This window comes from Coregonus lavaretus (assembly GCF_964263955.1).
Source record: "Coregonus lavaretus genome assembly, chromosome: 16".
Lineage (NCBI taxonomy): Eukaryota > Metazoa > Chordata > Actinopteri > Salmoniformes > Salmonidae > Coregonus > Coregonus lavaretus.
In genome coordinates this window covers 7,103,148-7,124,151 of record NC_140003.1, presented here as the reverse complement: position 1 = coordinate 7,124,151, position 21,004 = coordinate 7,103,148, and the positions used below count along the sequence as shown (strand labels likewise).

At 41.9% G+C, this 21,004-nt stretch overlaps 1 protein-coding gene across 1 annotated transcript in view; it reads left to right on the top strand.

The window, feature by feature from the left end:
• The window catches only part of LOC311143297 (collagen alpha-3(VI) chain-like), a 159,745-nt gene that overhangs the window by 119,747 nt on the left and 18,994 nt on the right, over window positions 1-21,004 (top strand). The window contains exons 9-33 of the mRNA XM_084179125.1: window positions 184-783; window positions 955-1,566; window positions 1,766-2,100; window positions 2,275-2,353; window positions 2,465-2,610; window positions 3,616-3,708; window positions 3,861-3,914; window positions 5,503-5,574; window positions 5,700-5,726; window positions 6,650-6,694; window positions 7,015-7,068; window positions 7,195-7,257; window positions 7,524-7,589; window positions 7,844-7,897; window positions 10,842-10,877; window positions 11,509-11,571; window positions 11,905-11,967; window positions 14,451-14,513; window positions 15,107-15,169; window positions 17,548-17,598; window positions 17,870-17,905; window positions 18,249-18,311; window positions 18,621-18,683; window positions 20,710-20,742; window positions 20,861-20,897. Of these exons, the coding sequence (XP_084035251.1) occupies window positions 184-783; window positions 955-1,566; window positions 1,766-2,100; window positions 2,275-2,353; window positions 2,465-2,610; window positions 3,616-3,708; window positions 3,861-3,914; window positions 5,503-5,574; window positions 5,700-5,726; window positions 6,650-6,694; window positions 7,015-7,068; window positions 7,195-7,257; window positions 7,524-7,589; window positions 7,844-7,897; window positions 10,842-10,877; window positions 11,509-11,571; window positions 11,905-11,967; window positions 14,451-14,513; window positions 15,107-15,169; window positions 17,548-17,598; window positions 17,870-17,905; window positions 18,249-18,311; window positions 18,621-18,683; window positions 20,710-20,742; window positions 20,861-20,897 (2,871 nt within the window). The remainder of the gene's footprint in view (window positions 1-183; window positions 784-954; window positions 1,567-1,765; window positions 2,101-2,274; window positions 2,354-2,464; window positions 2,611-3,615; window positions 3,709-3,860; window positions 3,915-5,502; window positions 5,575-5,699; window positions 5,727-6,649; window positions 6,695-7,014; window positions 7,069-7,194; window positions 7,258-7,523; window positions 7,590-7,843; window positions 7,898-10,841; window positions 10,878-11,508; window positions 11,572-11,904; window positions 11,968-14,450; window positions 14,514-15,106; window positions 15,170-17,547; window positions 17,599-17,869; window positions 17,906-18,248; window positions 18,312-18,620; window positions 18,684-20,709; window positions 20,743-20,860; window positions 20,898-21,004) is intronic.

Here is a 21,004-nt window from a genome sequence, read left to right as displayed (position 1 = left end):
CAGTTTCTAAATAGTGCGTACCAATCAGATATTTTTTTGATTATGAGGGCAATTTCTTTTATGTTTTGTATGATATCGCCTCAACTGTTATAATCCCATTGTTGACCTTTTTTAAATATATTTTTGCCAACAAGAAAAGTGAAACACCACCTGCTTGACTTGTTCTTGTGTCTTACCTCTCAGCTAACCTCAAAATGGGGAGGAAGGACATCATCTTTCTCATCGATGGCTCAGACACAACGGGCTCCAGTGGCATCGCCCACATCCGTGACTTCATCCTCAACATCGTTCAGCAACTAGATGTGCAACCTGACCAGGTTCAGGTTGCTGTCGTCCAATATTCAGACAAGGTCAAGACCGAGTTCTCTCTCAACTCCCACAACAACAAACCAGCTGTGCTCTCAGCCATCAAAAGACTACGCCAGCAGGGTGGCAGATCGTCCAATCTGGCTGAGGCCATCGAGTATGTGATCCGGAATGAGCTGAAATCCTCGGCGGGTGTCCGGCTTGCAGAGGCCTCCCAGCATCTAGTGGTCCTTACCGGCGGAAGGTCCCCCACTGATGTGTCCGTGTACGGCCCTCTACTTAAAGGCTCTCGGGTTAACTGCATCGGCATCGGGGCTGGTGGAGCAGACTCCAGACAGCTCAACCAGATTGCCACTAGCTCTGCCGATGTTCTCCAGGTACCCACTTTCCCCGGCTTGCCTGTCATTAAGGAGAGGTTTATTGCCAGGCTGAACGGAACAATCCCTGAGGAGGCACCTACAGATTTTGTCGACCCAAGTAAGTGAAACCACACAGCAATGCATTCTCACCTTATTCTGTATAAGAAATGTACTGATAAATACCAAATAATAGCCAAATAAATACTGTAGATAGGATTCAACATGGCACCTTTCTCTTTCTCTCTATCCCTCTCTCACTCTTTCTCGATGTTCTCTCTCTCTGCATCAGGCCTCCCTAAAGCCAAGGTTGCTGATATCGTATTCTTGGTGGACGGCTCCATCAACCTGGGCAAGGACAACTTCAAGGAGGTGATGGATTTCATCCTGAACCTCGTCGACCTCTTCTTCACTGAGCGTGACAACCTGCAGATTGGCCTGGCGCACTACACCACTGACGTCACCGACGTATTCTACCTCAACACCTACAAGGACAAGGACGACATAATCAGCGCCATCAGCCGCACCGAGTACAAGGGCGGCCGCAGGATCAACACGGGTGCAGCCATCCACCACGTGCAGGAAAACCACTTCATCAAAGAGAAAGGCAGCAGGAAGGACAAGGGCATCCCCCAGATCCTGATGATCGTCACCGGCGGAAGGTCGTCCGACGACAGCAAGACCGCCGCTCTGGCGTTGAAGGCCACCGGCGTGCGCATCTACGCTGTTGGCGTGGGTGACATCGAGGATGAGTTGAACAACCTGGCGAGTGAGGCCTCCACAGTGGCCAGGGCAGGCACGTTTGTGGAGCTCTCTGAGCTCAACGAGCAGATCCTTGAGACATTGGACGATGAGGTGAAGGGAATCAAGCTGTGCACTGGCATGAGCCAGGAGCCCTCAAAAAGTGAGGACCATTTTACATTCTCTTCCTTAGTGTTGGTATTAGGAGGACATTACATGTCATATCTACTTCACTTCCTCATGCTTGTTTTACTTACGTTCACTTTCATATAGAAAATTGATTTAAAATACAAAGAAGAGAAGCTCCAAACACCAACCACAAACCAACCTCCCCGTATCTCCTCTCTCTCTCTCTCTTTCAGCCTGCAGTCTGGAGGTGTTGGTGGGCTTTGACGTGTCCTCACAGAACATCTTCCAGGCACAGAGGATCCTGGAGTCCAAGATGGGTGCCATCCTCCAGAGGATCACCAAGATGACGGGAATCAGTTGCTCGTCGGGCCAGATCCCATTGATCCAGGTGGGCATCCTGGCCCTGGATGCCGCCTCAGAGCCCGTCCACCTGGAGTTCACGGATAATGCCGACACGCTGTTCGAGGCCTTCCGGGCACTGCGCACCCGTGGCCCCTACCTCCTCAACACCAAGACCATTGCCGCATATAGTTTCAGGTTCAAAAGCCGAGCAACAGATGCGGTTAAGGTGTGTCTGTTTGTCTCTTTTTTGTTGACTTAATGTAATTATCTTCACAAACAGGGAATGGTGTGAGAGCAGATTTGAAGTCTGTCATTTTAAGTGTATCTTGAGAGTAAAGCAAACAAATTGAAACAAATGCCATGATTAATTAAATGAAATGATTGCCCACCCCGCGCACAGGTTGTGATCCATCTGACTGATGGTCTGGATGGCCAGTATAATGAAATGAAGAGACAGGTTGAAGAACTTAAGATTTCAGGTGAGGATCATTATTATGTCTGGATAATAAACTGTTGAAATGGCATTAACAGAGAAACATCCTGGACAAAGGGAATAGAATCTGAGTCTTATGTGTGTTGTGCCATGCTAGGTGTGAACAGCTTTATCCTGGTGGGTCTGGAGCGGGTACCAAGGTTTGAGGAGGCCGTGCTCCTGGAGTTTGGCCGTGGCTTCAGGTACACCAGACCTCTCAGAGTTAATGTCATGGACTTGGACTACGAGCTTCTGGAGGAACTGGTGAGTGGTGTCTAGGGTTGCAAAGCTACAGGTAAAATACCAAAGTTACCGGAATCGTTTTGTAAATAACAGGTAATCTATGGCAATCTATTATAAATGTGGTAATTTATTATTGAATAACTTTAAAAAATGTATTCATATATAGTATTCATTGTTTTATATCTGTGTCCATATTGTCAAAGAGTTTCTAGTGGATAGACTATATGGTTAGAGAGAAAATAGCATAATTAATGAAAAAAGCATCTAATCCAAAATGTAATCAAAAACTCTTCCAACTATTGTATTTTTTCACAACTGCCACCAGTTTGGCCCCAAAACATTTACAACAAAGACCTATTGACATAGTAAAATAAATTAAAGTGAGTAAAGAAAAATATAAAGGATAATTCATGCTGATTCCCTGATATTAAACAACAACGGTATTCATTACATTGATGGTTTATATTTAGGATAATGTTTAACAGCATTTGAATCATTTTTTATTTGATTTTTAAAATATATTTTACAAGTGATAAGGCCAGACAGAGGGCCAGAGATAATTACAGACACCTGTGATAATGTGAAGTACCCACAAATGCCACTAGATGTAATCTGATAAAAATCTATATCCTCCATAAAAGTTACCAAAATTCTGGTAGTTTACTGTTAAAATTTCAACGTTTACAGTAATATACCCTCCCTTTGCAACCCTAGTGTTGATACAGTCACTCACTACTGAAATGTAACCTGTTCTTGAACTTGTACCTGTACTGTACCACACAGCCCAACTGCCATGTAACCCAAATTTGCCACACAAACACTTTGTGGAAAGAACCTGCAGAAAGACTAAGGACTAAGATACAGTATGACCACATTGAATATCTAAAGGAAGATAATTTAAGTCCCAGTCAAGTCAAATAGATTCATATTTTGATTGAGTGGATAATCAACCAATTATTTTGGCTGTACACCAAAAAAAAAGTGTTCCATCTTAAATTCCAACTTTGTATACTTTCCAATTTACAGGACAACATTGCTGAGAGGGAGTGTTGCGCAGTGCCATGCAAATGCACCGGCACAAGGGGAGACAGAGGAGCAGTCGGGCTTGGAGGACTGAAGGTTACTAATGTTCTTTGTTATTATTGCTTGAACTTAAGTGTGAAAACATTTCTAGGAATATATTTCTATAGACGAAAGTCCTTGTGCTTTGCTATTGTGATGAGTTAGTTATATGGTGTAGATTTATGCATAATATGCTTCTTATCTTGCAGGGCGGTCCAGGCGGAGCTGGTGGAGCAGGCCATCCCGGAGATGAGGGTGGACCCGTAAGTCAGATTTCTGTTCATACTGTATCTGAAAAATAATTTAACCCCACAAATATACACTACCAGTCAAAAGTTTGGACACACCTACTGTACTCATTCAAGGGTTTGTCTTAATTTTTACTATTTTTTCAATGTAGAATAATAGTGAAGACATCAAAACTATGAAATAACACATATGGAATCATGTAGAAAACAAAAAAGTCAAAGAATATTTTATATTTGAGAATCTTCAAATAGCCACCCGCTGCCTTGATGACAGCTTTGCACACTCTTGGCATTCCCTCAAACAGCTTCAGCTGGAATGCTTTTCCAACAGTCTTGAAGGACTTCCCACATATGCTGGGCACTTTGTTGCTGCTTTTCCTTCACTCTGCGGTCCGATGCATCCCAAACCATCTCAATTGGGTTGAGGTCGGGGATTGTGGAGGCCAGGTCATCTGATGCAGCACTCCATCACTCTCTTTCTTGGTAAAATAGCCCTTACACAGCCTGGTGGTGTGTTGGGTCATTGTCCTGTTGAAAAACAAATGATAGTCCCACTAAGCCCAAACCAGATGGGATGGCGTATCGCTGTAGAATGCTGTGGTAGCCATGCTGATTAAGTGTGCCTTGAAATATAAATAAATTACAGACAGTGTCACCAACTAAGCACCCCCACACCATAACACCGCCTCCTCCATGCTTTACGGTGGGAAATACACATGTGGAGATCATCCGTTCACCCACACTGCGTCTCACAAAGACACGGTGGTTGGAACCAAAAATCTCAAATTTGGACTCCAGACAAAAGGACAAATGTCCACCTGTCTAATGTCCATTGCTCGTGTTTCTTGGCCCAAGCAGGTCTCTTCTTCTTATTGGTGTCCTTTAGTAGTGGTTTCTTTGCAGCAATTCGACCATGAAGGCCTGATTCACACTGTCCCTTCTGAACAGTTGATGTGTCTGTTACTTGAACTCTGTGAAGCATTTACTCTGTGTAGCCAGTTTCATCATAGCCCTTGATTGTTTTTGCGACTGCACTTAAATAAACTTTTTTCTTGAAATGTTCCAGATTGACTGACCTTCATGTCTTAAAGTAATGATGGACTGTCATTTCTCTTTGCTTATTTGAGCTGTTCTTGCCAAATATGGACTTGGTCTTTTACCAAATAGGGCTATCTTCTGTATACCCCCCCCCCCCCTACAATGTAGAAAATAGTAACAAATTAAGACAAATCTGGAATGAGTAGGTGTGTCCAAACTTCTGACTGGTACTGTATGTGCAGCTTTCTTTCTGTCTTCATTAGTAAGACTGTGCCCTCAGTCCACACTATACACCTGCTCTGAAGTTTAATACTAATAATTCCAGATGCTCAAAGTGCAATCAAATCAAAGTTTATTTGTTATGTGCACAGGATACAGCAGGCGTAAAACAGTACAGCGAAATGCTTACTTACAAGCTCTTCCTCAACAGTGCATTGAATACTAGGTCACAAATGTGTAGCACCCTAGGGTGATGCACGGCAACCATCGTCAATCTCAATGTTATTCGATACAGTGTACACTATGTTTTGTTACATGAAATCTCTTACTTCTCATCCTCTGACAGGGAGACAGAGGTCCTCCTGGTGTCAACGGAACTCAAGGTTTCCAGGGCTGTCCTGGACAGAGGGGCATCAAGGTAAGTACCCACTTAGCACTACTGTATCAATCAACAGGTTAATTGATGTGAAATCATAATGGAATGTAGTACTTTTTTGCATAGAATATTTAACAATGTATATCTATTTTTTCTCTCTTGATCAGGGTGGTCGTGGGTACTCTGGAGAAAAGGTGAGTTTTTGAAATTGAGAAATCATTACTTACAGTGCCTTCAGAATGTATTCACACCCATTGACATAAAAATAAATATAAAAAATAAAACACTAATATATCTTGATTAGATAAGTATTCAATTACAATTAGAATCACCTTTGGCAGTGATTACAGATGTGAGTCTTTCTGGGTAAGTCTCTAAGAGCTTTGCACACCTGGATTGTACAATATTTGCACATAATTCTTTTTTTATTATTCTTCAAGCTCTGTCAAGTTGGTTGTTGATCATTGCTAGACAGCCATTTTCATGTCTTGATATAGATTTTCAAGGCGATTTAAGTCAAAATTGTAACTAGGCCACTCAGGAACATTCAATGTCGTCTTGGTAAGCAACTCCAGTGTATATTTGGCCTTGTGTTTTAGGTTATGGTCCTGCTGAAAGGTGAATTTGTCTCCCAGTGTCTGTTGGAAAGTAGACTGAACCAGGTTTTCCTCTACTGAGGGACCTTACAAATAATTGTATGTGTTGGGTACAGAGATGAGGTAGTCATTCAAAAATAATGTTAAACACTATTATTGCACACAGAGTTAGTACATGCAACTTATTACGTGACTTGTTAAGCACATTTTTACTCCTGAACTTATGGAGGCTTGCACACATGGGTTGAATACTTATTGACACAAGACATTTCAGCTTTTCAGCTTTTCATTTTTTATTAATTTGTAAAAATGTCTAAAAACATAATTCCACTTTGACATTATGGGGTCTTGTGTGTATGCCAGTGACACAACATTTTGAAAAAGTCAAGGCGTGTGAATAATTTCTGAAGCAACTGTATGTTCAAATGATAATAGATACAGTATATTGATCACATAATACTGTTGATTGTTTGAACGTTAATGATGCGTATCAACCCCCAACAACCCTTGTCTTCTATCAGGGTGAATTTGGAGAGATTGGCCTGGATGGCATCAATGGAGAAGAGGTAAGAAAAACTTCACTTTAAGATATTTTAAACTATGGCATGGACTGAAAATCAACCCTAAAGTTAGGGTCATACCGAACTTCAAGGGATCAGTTACAGCTTTTCAAATCTTGGTCTCACGTCAGAAGGGCTTTTGAAATCATCTCTTTAATCCAACATCTTACAAAGCAAAATGTACCATAACTCCAACTTCGAGTGCTTTTGCTTGAAGCTGTTCCCACAAAACAGACCCACGGTAGTAGAGACTAATATGATGACTTATGATGAACTGTTAGACCACGCTGGAATGTGTGGCTGACTGATTTATTGCCTTCCACTAGGGCAAGAGTGGAGTCGCTGGATCACCAGGAGACAGAGGAAACCCTGGGAGAAGGGTGAGTCCTTGTATGGTCTTTGCAACCTCACAAATATCATTGCTGATACTTTTCCATGCATTCATTCATTTTCATGATTCTGACATGGTTATCACTCACAAAATACTTCTGTGTTTCTGTGTTCAGGGACCCAAAGGAACTAAAGGACATGCAGGAGACATCGGGGACACCGGAATCACAGGAGATCCTGTGAGTATCCGCTGACCGCTTGATTCCAGATCAGAGCTTGTTTTCTTTACAGAATGATTTCATTCAGGGCCATTGATGGGTAAACTGATCCTGGTTCAATCGTCAGTTGCTATTTCCTTATAATGATATCAGGACATGTAATGATTGGGATTCTTATGGTAGATATAACAGAGAAACAAACCAAACTAGTCAACAATGTATTTGTACCACATCATTAACAGCCAAACTGATTCTGAATCTGATTCCGTTTGCTTTATGTTTTCTAGGGAGCCACAGGGCAAGATAACAACGTGGCTGGACCTAAAGGAGACCCAGGCGATGTCGGCCCAGTGGTAATGTCTTCCTGACTCTCTTCTTCTCACCAAGCTATAATGTGAACTGCCTGTGGAGATTACAGTGTTTGTATAGGAAATAAACTATCCAGTATCCAGGTATTCTTGATGTTTTGAGTGCTTGTTTGCCATTGCACAGTGGGTAGGAGTGAGCGTGTTCATCGCTCATTTCCTGTTTAAATAGTCACTTCCTGTTTCTCTGACTGATATCACTTCTTGTTACTCTCATTAATGTACTTTGTCTTGAATCCTAGGGAGAGCCAGGGGAGGATGGAAAGAAGGGAGGCCCAGGTGAACCAGGCAGGACGGTAGGACCACTCTCTCTCTTCTTCTCTATTACTAAAAAGTATTATCTGATATTTGGCTTAACGTTTTGTTTCGTTGGGTCGTTACACCAATTCGGTGCCTTCTTTGGTCAAAAAAACGTTTGATTTCACCTCATTTTAACATTTTGTCAAAAAGAGCACATGTTCAACTTAATAAAAAGTTTTCACATCTCAAGAGGCAAAATAAATAAATGACTATAGTAAGTGCCTATTAAGTGCCAAATAAAGTAACAGGGTTGACTGCAACAGGGTTGATCGTAACAGGGTTGACCGTAACAGGGTTGACAATTTATTTTTAAATCAGCCATAAAATCCCCTTGTGACAGGGTGAATGGAAGCTTGTTGTGTGCAACAGGGAGTGGCAATTGCAAGCTTCACAAAAAAAAATAATTATGAAAACATTTCTAGCCTGTGTATGACCGAACAGCTCCATTCTGTCTTATGTAGCAAAATTTGAATTTGTGTTTTTTACATTGGATAAACGTAGTAGTAGTTGTATATCATACACTACAGTTGAGTAACAATGGGAAAGTAATTCTGCTTTGAAAGTTGATAAACTTGTAACCCCACTTTTGAGAAAATGGCCCTTGAATGTTTTGGTACACCTACTGGAGAGCTTTTCTTTGTCTACACCCATTCAGCATCATTCACACCATCTTAAGCCTTAGCCCCACCCATCTTTTAAGGATTCACATGTGAATGTACTAAACAACCAAAGATTTTAAGACTTAAGGCTGGTTTATACTACGTCTATCGACATGTCTGTAGACAGTTGTCACAGTGACATCATGAACATTCTAATGACGTCCGACATCAAACTTGTCGTTGTCGTTATGAAAAAGTATAAACACAAAAACTACAGGCTGCATGACATCAGCAGCCTAGTGGTCCAAAATAACATAACTTGTGTATTTTAACACCAATAAACCCATCCGTTTAAAAATGAATTTAGTATATGTCAATCTAGCAAACCAGGCAACTAAAAGCAACTTTCTGAACAATGTTTTGGTTAGTTTCTAGCTTGTTAAGTTAGCTGGCTAGCCAGTTCAAATAATGACCATATCATATAGCTGACAACGTCTTTACTTTAGCTAATTTGTATTAATTATTACAGGAAAATAAACTCACAACAAGTTCATTATTTACAAGTTGATGGCGATCTAAATACAGAAAATAGCTTACGGTGGTGAGTGTGACGAAATAAAAGCAAGGCATTCTACAGGAGAATTTTGGAACTTGGACACTGTCTCATTGGCTTAACGTTATATCGTAATTTGACTTTGGTGCAGGTCAAATTGTTCTTCACATTACCGTTATATCAAATCAAATCAAAGTTTATTTTTCACATGCGCAGGATACAGAATGTTTAAACGGTAAAGTGAAATGGTTACTTTCATAGTGAAGTCTTTTGTTTAGACATGTAGCTAGCTAGCTAGCTAAACAATTAACCATAAACCCAACTCATAACATTACTACCCTGCATGAATATGCAGATAGCTAACCAAACTAGGTTCAATGTTAGCTAGCTAACAGTACGTTTTAACTTGCAATAAAAATTACTTTCTGACAAAATTAGAAACGTATAATATCTGAAAATGTAGCTAGCTAGATTCTGTTACCCATATACATGGATGAACTCTTCTCCATCTTTGTCACGGATGCCATGATTGCCCTTACTTTGAAGATGCAATCCGCAGACAGGTGTTTTATACAACAGCCTTCTATGTGTTCTGTTTTTGACACCCTCCGCATATTTGCAATCAAAAGCCAGAATTTTCTCCATCTCCTTATCTATTATACTCTGCTTCCACCGGTTCTTCCACTGATTTCAAAACTCGTTCCTCCAGAAAGTGGAGAGCCTTAGCAAAACTTGTACAGTTCTTCATGATATCTTTCATAAAAGCCGCTTTAAAAAGGATTACCTACACATACTAAGCAGCTCATGTTACAGACAGAAGCGTGCTACATGGCAGACTAATCCGAACTCATCTCTCGGCATGTCCAGGCCAGCCATTATCTCATCCAATCATGGCAAGCGGGAAGGTTCCTGTCTTTTTCCATGGCTAATCCAACTAGGCTCATAATATTCCAATTGTATTCGTATTTACAGATGGCATACAAGTTTGTTATTAAGGCACATGAAAGTTCACATGTTCCAGAAGGCATTTCTGCCATTTTGATAAAAAATTAATGCTTACGTTCAAATGCCTCTCCTGTGAGGTAGTGACGCACGACATACGCCTACTTTCCTGAAACAAGTCACATATAGGTAACAGGATTGACGTGTTATGCTCGACCAGCTCAGTTTTCCACCACAAAACACCAGAAAATAGCCAAAAAGAGTTAAACCGGCTCACTTCACCTGCTTTTACTGTATGATTTGATGTTCAATGTTTCTTTTCAAAATAAATATGTTTTAAAAGGAATAGTTTCACCATATTAAAACTAGAGTTCAGTTCACATAACAGGGTTGGCCTTAAAACGAGGGACAGATATAAATGAATCACTAATCACATTAAATAAATAATAATCGTCAGAAATGACTTTTGTCAAGCAACAAAATAACTAGGGCTTTACAATGGTGGTGAAACTTGGAGAAATGTTGGGATTAAGTGGGGGTTAAAATCTTCCTAGAAGTGACACAGGGTTGCCAGAGGGACATGTCAAAATGCTGAATTAGGCACTTTGGCAAGTCTTTATTAATATAAAAAATCTGATATATTGAATTATCCATGTGGTCTATATTAAAGGGCACTTCATTTAATATAACAGGCTTTTAAAATGCACATTTTCTACTTAAAATGTGAAAATGCACTCATTTCGTTGAACTACCCAGTTTACTTACCTATGCACCACCACATTATGAGCTAACTCAGTAATAACAGTGGCTGTTTAATTTTTTTCTTCCCTGTTTGGATTGTTTTAGGGTTCTGATGGTAGAAGAGGCCCGCCCGGACAAGCTGTAAGTGAACCCTGAACCTGACCACTTGATGCGTTGCTTTAGCAAGCCTAATGATGCATAACCAGGCTACATTACTGTATCTGCCATCAGGAAAACAAGCACTTCCACACCCCATTACTCGTTGCTATCTGCATATCTACGACACTTCACATGCACTCATCAGATTTATGTAATGACCACACTACATACACCCACACTGCATACGTACTGTACATACTAGCATATGTGTGTAGCATTTGAGGTAGCATATAGCATAATAACATTACCCACACTTAGCAAACTTAGCATCCCAGCTCTCCATTTATTTCGATGATCAAACGTAGCATAACTAGCTAGCGGCTGTCCTTTACTTAAACTGGGCTAACTTTGCTTAGTGTTAGCTACTCAATTATCTACAGTAAACTCACTTAATCTAATCTCAACAAACAGATCATGTTTACTGAGGTCCACTCTCCACGGGGTCATAAGAAAGCGGATGTTTCTGGTTTTCAGGGATACAGTATTTTCAACGTAATTTCCATTTCCCCTGAAAAACGGGGACGCTCAGGCGTCTGCTAAAAAGATGGTTAACTGAGGTCTAATCATAGACTGTACTTAACTGAGACGAGACATGGGTTTCTCTTATGTTTAGGGAAACCCTGGCAAACCCGGAGGTGACGGTGTGCAGGGAGAGCCTGGTATCGGAGGATCCAGAGTAAGTGCATCCATCCACTCTGTGTGTTTCTAGACTTGTTGACAGAACATTGTGTAGCTTGAGCTGTGCTTTTATATCCTCCCATGCCAGATTTGATCAATTACTGTCATCACACTTTTATTGGTATCAGTCATTATGTGGGCTTTCATAGTAGCCATGTTTATACTGGAGCTAGGTGGCTGAACTAAGTCCAACAGGCAATTGTACTTCAGATTCAAATCACACTCACTTTGTAAATAAACACAATTTATTATCCACCAAATCCATTGGTCACTTTGATTCAACAGGAGACCCTGATGTAGACATGTGTTTGTGATGCTTTGTCCTATTTAGGGTCAAGCTGGACCAATTGGTGCACTTGGAACCAGAGGTGAGGACGGGAACCCTGGACCAAGGGTAAGTGAACTACCAGAGCCATTTTAAATGTGGCACACCTCTGATATTGGCATAATGGCAGGTTCTGCAGCATGTTAGCACCTTAGTCTCTACTGTGTATCAAGACACAGGGCTTCTAAAAGGAACGGTGCCAAAATTACTCCTAAAACGTTGGTTCTAGTTAATGTAGATTGTATATCTATCTACCCATTCATCATTGATCTAATTGTTTCAAAGTGGCCTCCCGAGTGGCGCAGCGGTCTATGACCCATGAGGCGGCGCACAATTGGCCCAGCGTCGGCCGGGTTAGGGGAGGGTTTGGCCAGCCGGGATGTCCTTGTCCCATCGCGCTCTAGCGAGTCCTGTGGTGGGCTGGGCGCATGCACGCTGACACGGTCGCCAGTTGTACGGTGTGTCCTCCGACACATTGGTGCTGCTGGCTTTCGGGTTAAGCGAGCAGTGTGTCAAGAAGCAGTGGGCTTGGCAGGGTCATGTTTCGGAAGAAACATGGCACTCGACCTTCGCCTCTCCCGAGTCCATACGGGAGTTACAGCGATGGGACAAGACTGTAACTACCAATTGGGGAGAAAAAATAGGTTAAAAAAAAATACTTTGACTTCGGACTTTGACTTTGACTTGATGAAAAGGCATCTAATTGGGAAAAAAACTGTAAACACAAACAACTTGCGGTCGAAAAGAAGCAACACATGTTCTTTAGGAAACAGACAAAAGTAATGCCTCCCAGCTGGCACACACATCTGTTGCACATGTACAGTGCATTCGGAAAGTACTCAGACCCCATTACTTTTTCCACATTTTGTTACTTTACAGCCTTATTCTAAAATTGACTAAATCGTTTTTTTCCTCTCATAAATCTACACACAATACCCCATAATGACAAAGCAAAAACTGGTTTTTAGAAATTTTTGTGAATAAAAAAAGAAAAAGGAAATATCATATCAGTATTCGGATCCTTTACTCAGTATTTTGTTGAAGCGCCTTCGGCAGCGATTACAGCCTTGAGTCTTCTTGGGTATGACGCCACAAGCTTGGCACACCTGTATTTGGGGAGTTTCTCCCACTCTTCTCTGCAGATCCTCTCAAGCTCTGTCAGATTGGATGGGGAGCATCGCTGCACAGTGAATTTCAGGTCTCTCCAGAGATGTTAGATCGGGTTCAAGTCCGGGCTCTGGCTGAGCCACTCAAGGACATTCAGAGACTTGTCCCGAAGCCAATCCTGCGTTGTCTTGGCTGTGTGCTTAGGGTCGTTGTCCTGTTGGAAGGTGAACCTTCGCCCGAGTCTGAGGTCCTGAGCGCTCTGGAGCAGGTTTTCATTAAGGATCTCCCTGTCTTTTGCTCCGTTCATCTTTCCCTCCATCCTGACTAGTCTCCCAGTCCCTGCCGCTGAAAAACATCACCACCATGCTTCACCGTAGGGATGGTGCCAGGTTTCCTTCAGACGTGACACTTGGCATTCAGGCCAAATAGTTCAATCTTGGTTTCATCAGACCAGAGAATCTTGTTTCTCATGGTCTGAGTGTCTTTAGGTGCCTTTTGGCAAACTCCAAGCGGGCTGTGATGTGCCTTTTACTGAGGAGTGGCTTCCGTCTGGCCATTCTACCATAAAGGCCTGATTGTTGGAGTGCTGCAGAGATGGTTGTCCTTCTGGAAGGTTCTCCCATCTCCACAGAGGAACTCTGGAGCTCTGTCAGAGTGACTATCATGTTCTTGGTCACCTCCCTGACCAAGGCCCTTCTCCCCTGATTGCTCAGTTTGGCCGGGCGGCTAGCTCTAGGAAGAGTCTTGGTGGTTCCAAACTTCTTCCATTTAAGAATGATGGAGGCCACTGTTTTCTTGGGGACCTTCAATGCTGCAGTAATTTTGTGGTACCCTTCCCCAGATCTGTGCCTTGACACAATCCTGTCTCAGAGCTCTGCAATTCCTTTGACCTCATGGCTTGGTTTTTGCTCTGACATGCACTGTCAAGTTTGGGACCTTATATAGACAGGTGTGTGCCTTTCCAAATCATGTTCAATCAATTGAATTTACCACAGGTGGACTCCAATCAAGTTGTAAAAACATCTCAAGGATGATCAGTGGAAACAGGATGCACCTGAGCACAATTTTGAGTCTCATAGCAAAGAGTCTGAATACTTATGTAAATAAGTCTATTTCAGTTTTATTTTTATAAATTTTTTGCATACATTTCTAAAAACCTGTTTTCGCTTTGTCATTATGTGGTATAGTGTGTAGATTGATGAATAAAATTATTTAATTTAATCAATTTTAGAATAAGGCTGTAACTTAACAAAATGTGGAAAAAGTCAAGGGGTCTGAATACTTTCCGAATGCACTGTATCTGACATCAACATTGTCTGTAGGAGTGAATCTGCTTTGTGATCATGGCATACGACAACAGCCATGGCTTCAGCATCGATATAACCTCTTAGATGACAGTGTCAATGGTGATAAGATTTCTCTCATTTTTAAATGTTTTATTCCAGGGCCCAGGAGGAGCCCAGGGACCCCGCGGAGACAATGGCAGGAGAGGCGCTCTCGGTCGCAAGGTACTGAACTAAACTGATCATCATTGGCATCGCTCTAGTCTAGCTAGTGCCAGTATAATCACATTGGCCTAAGCCTCCCACTCTCCTGATACTGGACACACATTCACAGCCTATTAGAGTCAACACAGAATGCTCCCTAACAAACCATCCAGGTCCGTGTGTCAAGTTTACTTCAAATAAAGGGGGTGAATGCAAGTAAATCTGGAGGAAATCTCTGCACGACTCAGAAGGAATGTGCTCTCTCTCTCTTTCTCTCTTCTGCTCTGCCTCTGTCTTCCCTCTCTCCCCTCTCTCCCCTCTCTCCCCTCTCTCCTCTCTCTCTCTCTCTCTCTCTCTCTCTCTCTCTCTCTCTCTCTCTCTCTCTCTCTCTCTCTCTCTCTCTCTCTCTCTCTCTCTCTCTCTCTGTGTACTATATCTACTATATGTCTCTCTCTCTCTCTCTCTCTCTCTCTCTCTCTCTCTCTCTCTCTCTCTCTCTCTCTCTCTCTCTCTCTCTCTCTCTCTCTCTCTCCTCTCTCTCTCTCTCTCTCTCTCTCTCTCTCTCTCTCTCTCTCTCTCTCTCTCTTTCTATATCTCTGTATCTTTCTTTATAGGGAGAGCCAGGAGAGCCCGGACCCAAAGGCATCGTGGGACCTCTGGGACCTCGTGGTGAGCCTGTAAGTCATTACATCACATCCTGTCAGCTAAACACAACTGGAACCTAGGGAAGATTAACAGACTGACTATTAATCAGATCGTAGATTGCATGGGGTCAACATACATTGAGATGGATAGAATAAAAATACACAAGTGTAATAAATCGTATTGATGTTATTGCAGTTGGTATGACCTTCTTACCCTTCTTATCCTATGAAGTGGATGAATTTATGAGATTCATTGTTTCGTTTGTAGCCCTATGGAATGTTGTTAATTTGTTTGTAGCCCTATGGAATGTAGTTAATATGAACCCAGGCTTAGAGCAGTGTGACACTTTCTTTGCATCCAGATTCTCTACCTTTCTCCTGAAGTGTGCACTTGCACACTCCCAACATTAGATTTAAGCATTGGATTGGTGTAAGCAATAAGCATTGGCTGGAGGGAGTTTCCACCAATGTTAAAGGGATAGTTCACCCAAATTACAAATGTACAGTGCATTCGGAGGGTATTCAGACCCCTTGACTTTTTCCACATTTTGTTACATTACGCCTTTATTCTAAAATGGATTAAATTGTGTTTTTTCCTCATCAATCTACACACAATACCCCATAATGACAAAGCAAAAACAGGTGTTAAGACATTTTTGCAAAACATAAATATTACATTTACATAAGTATTCAGACACTTTACTCAGTACTTTGTTGAAGCACATTTGGCAGCGATTACAGCCTCGAGTCTCTTTGGGTATGACGCTACAAGGTTGGCACCCCTGTATTTGGCGACTTTTTCCAATTTTTCTCTGCAGATCCTCTCAAGCTCTGTCAGGTTAGATGGGGCGCATTACTGCACAGCTATTTTCAGGTCTCTCCAGAGATGTTAGATCGGGTTCAAGTCCGGGCTCTGGCTGGGCCACTCAAGGACATTCAGAGACTTGTTCCGAAGCCACTCCTGTGTTGTCTTGGCTGTGTGCTTAGGGTCATTGTCCTGTTGGAAGGTGAACATTCACCCCAGCCTGAGCTCCTGAGCGCTCTGGAGCAGGTTTTCATCAAGGATCTCTCTGTACTTTGCTCCGTTCATCTTTCCCTCGATCCTGACTAGTCTCCCAGTCCCTGCCACTGAAAAACATCCCCACAGCATGATGCTGCCACCACCATGCTTCACCGTAGGGATGGTGCAAGGTTTCCTCCAGACGTGACGCTTGGCATTCAGGCCAAAGAGTTCAATGTTGGTTTCTGAATACTTATGTAAATATGTTTTTTTTATTTTATTTTTTTATATAAATTAGCAAAAATTCATAAAAACCTGTTTTCGCATTGTTATTATGGGGTATTGTGTGTAGATTGATGAGGGAATATTTGTATTCAATCAATTTTAGAATAAGGCTGTAATGTAACAAAATGTGGAAAAAGTCAAGGGGTCTGAATACTTTCCGAATGCACTGTATATAATGGTTTTCTTACCCTATAAGCCATCTTTGGACAAGATAAGACAGCAATCCATACTTTGGTTTTGTTTACCTGGCCAGAGCAATGTTAAATCCATGTGAGGGGGTGTGTAAGTACACACTTCAGGAGACAGGTAGAGAATCTGGACTCAACCTTGGACGTGCTCCAGGCTCCTGGGCCTCCTGATGGTAATCTGGATTTCACAGTCACGGACAGTTCAAAGAGAAGCAGGATTTATGTCTTACCTCCTTTCACTTCTCAGAACCTGGAGCGTGTTTCTTTAATCTCTCAACTGAAGGTCTCCCTAATGCCAAACATTCTATCTCGTTTCATTGGCTTTTTACTTGATCTGTCCCAATTCTGTGAGTTACTACATGGTACTAGTACAGGGCTCTCCAATGCTGTTCCTGGAGCGTTACCCTCCTGTAGGTTTTCGATCCAGTTGTAACTAACCTGATTCAGCTTATCAACCAGCTAATTATTAGAATCAGGTATGCAAGATTAGGGTTGGAGCGAAAACCTACAGGACGTTAGCTCTCCAGGAACAGGGTTTGAGAGCCCTGTATTTGTACATAGTATCCTTGCACTATATTGACCAGTTCAGATCAGTGCAGTTCTACTTATCAAATATTACCTTGGCTGTATATTAGACCTGTGTCCAAATAGTATTTGACAACGTGCAAATACTTTGAGTGTTTTCTTGTGCCTGCCTGGAGTGCCAGATGTGCAGGGTAGGCACTTGTGGGACCATTCCATTGGTTCTGTTGCCCCAGGCAGGCTCAATCAAGCACAGCTAAAGGATTTGAAGATTTTGAATACTATTTGAACCCAGGTCAGCTGTACTTACAGTAACATTATTCACGCACGTGGTACTTTTAACTATAAGATTGGGTCAGTAGACAATACTGTGCCATCTATCATATTGCAGTAAGCACAGTATCCTCTTCTTACAGGGCGAAGATGGTCGAGATGGATTTGGAATCGCAGGGCCCAAAGGAAGAAAGGTAAATAATCATACATTTGACAAAATACAATTTGCAACTGTTTGTACTGTATTTCCCTCATATTCATCTGTTCAGTCCAAGCTGTCCAATCTGCACCTAAATAATTAATGTAATCATGTTATATGTAATGTTGTCTGGAGCAGCCTACTACTTTTAAATATCCAACAAATTCAATCAATGTTCTATGTTATAATGAGCTTGCATGATGTTATCTTAAATTGCCATTATCAGCCTATATGCTGAAATGAACAGACAAGTGTCTTCCTTACAGGGTGATGAGGGCTTCCCAGGATTCCCAGGACCAAAGGTAATGTCAAGAACATCATCACTGTCACATCTTATTCAGTTCAACTCAAGAATTCTTAAAATGAAGAATAGTGCTCCGTTTCACTCAAATGATCTCAGGTTGTAATATGACCTCTCTGTACAGAGTGGGCTCTCTCGAATTTGACACAAGGGTTGTGTTCATTAGGGCACACCGTAGCAAAATGTTTTGTACCGGAAAACAAGCATTTCTTATTAGATGTTCGGACAGTATCTTCCCGTTTCGGGCCATTTTCTTCAGTTTCTTGCCAAATGAACACGACCAAGGTGTCTGTCTTATTGTTCCCTGTGACGGTTCGCACACTGATGTTTCTGTCACCATGCAGGGAGGGGCAGGTGATGGCGGAACCAATGGCGGACCAGGACCCATAGGAAACCGTGGCCAGAGGGTGAATGCTTTAGCTGGAGTGGGAGACTGGGATTAGCGGTGCTATGTGCTCTGGGAGTTTCTTAACTTATATTATAACTAAAACAACCACTGATATGTGTTTGTTTTACCTAACTTAGTTGACTGCACTGACTGTAAGTTGCTCTGGATAAGAACATCTGCTAAATGACCAAAATGTGAATATAAAAATATCAGGGTAGTGTGTACCGTATGTGTACAGTATTGGTAAATTGATGTGAATGTTTGGAATGTAATCATACACAATGATTTTGTAAATCTAACTTGATATGCTGTTGTATTGCTCTTCTAGGGTGTTTCAGGGGAAATTGGTACTCCAGGTCAGAAGGGAGAGGTTGGATACCCCGGGCCTTATGTAAGCACTGACTTAACTGTACATCATTGGTCCCTTTCCTGTACCCAGATTAGTCCTGGTCCTGGACTGAAAAGCATTTTCAATGGACATTCTTCATTTAGAATGCTTTTTAGTCCAGCAGTAGGCTTAATCTGGGTCCAGGAAACCAGCCCCATGTGTTCACAACCAGGAGAGACCCTTTATACATTTAATATTCTCTCCTTGGCTCTGTACAATAGTCCATAACTGCATAAAGATTAATTCATAGTCATGACTAATAGTATAAGACTAGTTTGTAGTCTTAGACATTATTAGCAGTTTACTTCACCTCTAGGAAGAGACTATCTATATCAACCCATGAAATGAAAAATCATGACCTCCTACATACAGTGCATTCTGAAAGTATTTAGACCCCTTCACTTTTTACACATTTTGTTACGTTACTGCCTTATTCTAAAATTGATTAAATTGTGTTTTTGTTTTTTTTCTCATCAATCTACACACAATACCCCATAATGACAAAGCAAAAACAGGTTTTTCGAAATTTTTGCAAATGTATATTTAAAAGAAAAACTGAAATAAACATTTACATAAGTTTTCAGACCCAGTACTTTGTTGAATCACCTTTGGCAGTGATTACAGCCTTGACTCTTCTTGGGTATGATGCTACAAGCTTGGCAAACCTGTTTTTGGGGAGTTTCTCCCATTCTTCTCTGCTGATCCTATCAAGCTCTGTCAGGTTGGATAGGGAGCGTCGCTGCACAGCTTTTTTCAGATCTCTCCAGGGATGTTCAATGGGATCAAGTCTGGGCTCTGGCTGGGCCACTCAAGGACATTCAGAGACTTGTCCCGAAGCCACTCCTGCGTTGTGTGCTCTTGGCTGTGTGCTTAGGGTCTTTGTCCTGTTGGAAGGTGAACCTTCGCCACAGTCTGAGGTCCTGAGCGCTCTGGAGCAGGTTTTCTCCAGACGTGACGCTTGGCATTCAGGCCAAAGAGTTCAATCTTGGTTTCATCAGACAAGAGAATCTTGTTTCTCATGGTCTGAGAGTCCTTAAGGTGCCTTTTGGCTAACTCCAAGCAGGCTGTCATGTGCCTTTTACTGAGGAGTGGCTTCCATCTGGCCACTCTACCATAAAGGCCTGATTGGTGGAGTGCTGCAGAGATGATTGTCCTTCTGGAAGGTTCTCCCATCTCCACAGTGGAACTCTGGAGCTCTGTCAGTGACCATCGTGTTCCTGGTCACCTCCCTGACCAAAACCCTTCTCCCCCAATTGCTCAGTTTGGCCGGGTGGCCAGCTCTAGGAAGAGTCTTGGTGGTTCCTAACTTCTTCCATTTAAGAATAATGGAGGCCACTGTGTTCTTGGGGGCCTTCAATGCTGCAGAAATGTTTTGGCACCCTTCCCCAGATCTGTGCCTCGACACAATCCTGTCTCGGAGCTGTGGGACCTTATATAGACAGGTGTGTGCCTTTCCAAATCATGTCCAATCAATTGAATTTACCACTGGTGGACTACAGTCAAGTTGTAGAAACATCTCAAGGATGATCAATGGAAACAGGATGCACCTGAGCTCAAATTCGAGTCTCATAGCAAAGGGTCTGAATACTTATGTAAATATGGTATTTCTGTTTTAATTTTTAATACATTTGCTAGAATTTCTAAAAACTTGTTTTCGCTTTGTCATTATTGGGTATTGTGTGTAAATATATGAGGATTTGTATTTATTTCATCCATTTTAAAATAAGGCTGTAACGTAACAAAATGTGGAAAAGGGGAAGGTGTCTGAATACTTTCTGAATGCACTGTACAGTATGTCACATTATAAATAACCATAATTATACTTCTGTAACATGTACAGTCTTTGGAGGTTTGCCAAGTAGAATATGTATTGTTTTTAACGTCATTACAAACCGTTCATTATTTATATAATGGACAAAAATAATGGTGTTGTTATCTGGAGTGGTGCCAGGCCTGAGAGTGTAGCCTGTTGCTTTGTCTCCTTCCAGCTGTGTTCCTCTGTTCAACTCTGCTGTTTGTCTTCCCACAGGGCCAGAAAGGACCGAGAGGACCTGGCGTTGTGGTGGGAGTCCATTTATCAGATAGACAACATTTTGTATAGGAAATTTGACCAAAGTTTAAATGTGTGGAATATGTATAATGTCTTAACATCAGTTTTAAATTGTCCCTTTTCTCCTCAGCAATGTGACTTGGTGAAGAAGATCAGAGACAACTGTCGTAAGTGTAAAATGCCGGAAGGGTCGGCCGGGTCCCCCCACTTTAATGTCACCCTCCAACCGTATGTCGTGTAAACCCACCTTAGATACACACTGCATAACCCACCT